Below are 4,302 nucleotides of genomic sequence, written 5' to 3' on the forward strand. Positions count from 1 at the left end.
CTTGACATTGGAACTCTCAGAACTCACAAAGATGGGGTCAGGGCAAGAGGGGTGATAAAGTCTGGGACTCACCCCAGGCTGCGCCCGGATCTTAGCTGAAGGGGTCGCTCTGGGCGGAGGAGCCGGCACAGCGGCTCCCCAGCGTGTGTCCAGCCCTCCCACTGCCGGTCGCGGCTGCCAGGAGGTCAGGCCGCCCGCGGGCGGGAAGGGGCGAGGAAACCTCAGAGCCTCGCAGAGACAGGAGTCCCTTGTCCGAAGCCCAAAGGCCTTTTCCCCGCTTCAGGGGCCTGACACCCCCTCGCCCCACCCTTCACTGCCCATCTCTCCCGGCGATTTTTTCCATCCCTGGCTCTGAAAGTGTTAACCCCGGGGCTGTTTTGTATTGTCCACCGCTCCCGCCCAAAGATCCTAAAAAAAGGTGTCAAGTTTGGGTCCAGATAGGGAACGGACGATCAAAGCCAAGCCGGTACTTCCTGTCGCCCGGGGGCTATATATAACGTGATGACTGCACGGGCTGCGGACAGAGACGCACTGGAGCGCTCGCCCCGCCGCCGCCTCCCAGCGCCTGAGGTTTCCCGGGACCACAATGAACAAGCTGCTGTGCTGCGCGCTCGTGGTAAGTCCCGGCTGAGGGGACACGGCTGCTGGCGCCCCGGGCCGCTGGGAGGGCTGCCTGCCGCCTGGCCGCCGGACCTCGCCGCGGATGGACGGGGACAGAGCTAGCTCGCACCCTGTCCCTGGAGAGATGCGGGGTCAGGTTGGAACAGGAGGCCTCTTTCAAGCTAAACGTACTTCTCTGCTCCGGTGTCCCCTTGACACTGGAAAGTTCCCTCTGGGTTTATGGGGCAGAGAGAGAGGCTCTACAACCTTACCTGTGTGGATGATTTTTATCCACTGTATTTATTGCCTTTCTTCATCTCAGATTGATGCCCCCTTGTAGTTCATACTAGCTTTGCTTAGTCAACTTGGGCGTTATTATTAACAATAAAGTAGTCCTTTGGGATCAGCGTAAGTTGGGAAGAGATGTCAGTCTTTTTAAAATTATTGGAATGAGAATAAAAGGTGTGTGCAGTGATATGATACCATACAACATTAGCCTTATTCCCCACTTAAGCAAATGCCGTGGGAAATTTTGAATAATTGGCACAAGAAAAAAGATCTCACACACACACACACACACACACACACACACACACACACACACATCACTATGCAATTTAACATTTTAATAAATATTTATTATTAAAATGACTTCTTCCAGTTTTTAACTTCAACATAATGCAGAAAATATTGGTGGATTAATGTTAATTATGTTCTAACATACATACAAATAACTGAAATTCAGCACTAAATAGGGCTAAAAGTTATTTTAACACTTTGGAAAAGAATCTCTGTGGCTTGGTTTAGCTTTTTTTTTTTCTTTTAATTTAGATTTTTGACCAATGAAGTTAATAAGATTTGAAGATTATTCTATGACCAGTGACTTATGTCCTTTATGGCACTAAAGTGAGGAATAGATTGAGATATGAATCAGACATTCAGAAAAGGACAGGAAAACCATAAGCTACATGTTGTTTTCAAAATGTTGGAGTAAATGCTTGAATTTCAGCGTCCAAAGCACAGTGAATGGAAAAGGCTAGAAGTCTTCCAATTAGTTTGTGGGACAGACAAACATAAATAAATAGCGAAGTCACTAAAGAAAAGGTAGGTTGGACGGTAGTCTACATATAAGTACGCTAATCTTATCTACTGCCATATATATATATATGTATATATATATATATATATATATATATGTATATATACACTCCACCAATATGGATACTAAGGCGATCTTTTTAAAACTAAACTTTTATTAAAACATAACACACAGAGAGCTGCACAAATCATAATGCCTAATGAAGGTTTTCAAAGTGAACACTCGTGAGCTAGCACCCAGACCAAGCACTACTATGTAATCAGCACCCAGAAGCTTCCTAGGTATCCTCTCTGTCACTATGATGTTCATGGACAGAGTAATCAATATTCAGACTTCTAACACCACCAGAGATGAGTTTTGCTTGTATTTGAACTTTATATAAATGGATTTTAAGCATTTTTTTATGTCTGGCTACTTTCACTTAAAATTCTGTTGTGAGGTCATCATCTCCATGGTTGCCTGTGCAATAATTTGTCTGTTTTCATTGCTGTATAGTATTCCATTGTACATGCACATCACAATTGATTTACTTATTCTAATTTTGGGCTTGTATAAATAATCCTGCTATTAATATGGGGACACTTTTATTTTTCCTAGTCTTTAGTATTCTGTCAAAGATTTAATTAATGATATATGTATTGTCAGTGACTTTTAAATTTCAGAATTTCCACTAAATAATATATGTACCTAATTAGTAAGTGTTCCTAAGTAGTAAGTGGACAAATGTTTTGATATGTGGTCTGTATGGGAAGATAGATATGTATGTAGATAATACAATTATAAATGACACAGCATTATCAAAAGAGAAAACTGTGCCTTGAACATAGTAAATACTTGAAATAGGAAAGATTTCCTTTTCCCTTTCTGCAGTTTCTGAGACTGCTTTTATTTTGTAATTGATTGGAAATGGACACTCTCTACTTACATGTAAAGAGCCCAGATGCCCTTTTGTAAAGGGCAGTTCTAGGAACTGCAAGCATTACAGGTATTTAACGCTTTGTACCAGGAATGCCACTGAGTGCTAGGGGCAGGGTGGAAAACAAGGCGAGTACCATTCCTATCCCCATGGACCTCACAGCCCAGTGGAGGAGGCAGATATTGGAGAAGTAATTGTACTGATAACAACAGTAACTAAAGGGGACATATTGGGTGACTTGGGAATATAAAAGATCCTGCCCTCTAGGACCTTATAAGGGAAGCTGCAGTGCACTGTTATCATTTGGACCAAACTTCAAATACCAGTCGCACCACTTATTTGATAAATGCATCTCTTTTGAGTTTGAGTTTTTTCTTGTTAAAGTAGAGATAATGACATGGAGACATGCTAGATAACCACATGAAGCTCCTGAGTCATATTAATGCCAGCTTCTAGCATTATGCTCACAAATAACCGTAGGACAATGTAGAGCCAAGTGAGTTATGTCAACAAAGTGCTGATGATGCTCTGAGGAGGAAGACAGGGCCACGGGCTATTTATTTGAAGGAGGGGTAGGATGTTTCATTGTTGGACATAAAACCAAGGTGTCCTGAACCTAAGACGTGGGAGAAAATGAAATTTGGTGGCAAAGTAGAATTCTAGAGGCTTTGAGGGGAGCAAAGTATGCTGATAGGCAAGCAGTGAGGGGGTGGTGTGGTCCTTAAGACTAACTCCACGGTCCTGTGCTTTCTAGAATGCTCACCAATGGAATTAAGCAGAGACCTGCTCTGCAAGGTAAGGGAGTCACATCCCCAAGTTATTTCTTTCCTGGTTGCCCAGGAGCCACCTGATACACTGGGAACCCCCTGGCCCACGTCTAGATTTTAACTGGTGGCTGAAAGTTTCCATCACAGAGTGCCAGAGCCATCCACTGGCCTTCTCGATACTAAACTCTGAATTAATGTTACCATGACGTGTATTAACCGCCCTACTGGTGGAGGGAGTGGGGGTGGGGCAAGGGGTACTGGGTAGTCGGTGTTTATTCTCCAGACAGTGGCCTGACTGATCTGTTGGACCTCCTTTAGGAGATATTCTTCCAGGTTTTTGTTGTTTTGTTGTTTACTTTGGTTTCCTTCCCCTCCCGCAGTGGTTGCGTGTATTTCTCAAGCCTATTTATTTGTTTATTTATTTGTTTCAAGAGAACGATCACGGTGAGTTTCTAGGTGAATCTCACCTATACTGAATCCAAAACAATCCTGATCCCTGTCCCTAGCAACCTTCCTGGCCTCTGTCACCTAGCAACCCTCAGCACAATTCTTAATTTCATCTGGTCTTTAATTTTACTTCTTAGGCTTAAACCACAGTTGTCAAATTCCATTGGTTGGGAAGAAGGCATTCTGTGCCAGATGTTTTATCCACTTAGTTCTAGAAGGAGAACTACTAAGGGACACTAAACACACATTCACACATTCTTGCTCTCCTATCCACTCACTTGCCTGCTGAGTTTTTCTCTAAGCAATCCTCAGGTCCCCTGCCTGCATGTTTCCTTGTTTCCTTTTCTGAAAGCTTTCTGTGAAAAGTTTTATGCACATTAACATCTCATTAACCAATAGCATTTCCTTTAGCTTGAATTTCTCCTTTGTAGCCAAAAGAGGAAGAGAAATGAGAGAGGGAGAGAGGGAGAGAG

The 4,302-nt window shown here is 43.2% G+C and overlaps 1 protein-coding gene across 1 annotated transcript in view; it reads left to right on the top strand.

The window, feature by feature from the left end:
- Positions 1 to 219: 219 nt before the first annotated feature.
- The window catches only part of TNFRSF11B (TNF receptor superfamily member 11b), a 28,395-nt gene continuing 24,312 nt past the window's right edge, over positions 220 to 4,302 (top strand). Inside the window, exon 1 of the mRNA XM_019642085.1 lies at positions 220 to 616. Coding sequence (XP_019497630.1) covers positions 587 to 616 — 30 coding nt within the window. The 5' untranslated portion in view covers positions 220 to 586. The remainder of the gene's footprint in view (positions 617 to 4,302) is intronic.

Source organism: Hipposideros armiger, unplaced genomic scaffold, assembly GCF_001890085.2.
Source record: "Hipposideros armiger isolate ML-2016 unplaced genomic scaffold, ASM189008v1 scaffold_65, whole genome shotgun sequence".
In the NCBI taxonomy this organism is placed as follows: domain Eukaryota; kingdom Metazoa; phylum Chordata; class Mammalia; order Chiroptera; family Hipposideridae; genus Hipposideros; species Hipposideros armiger.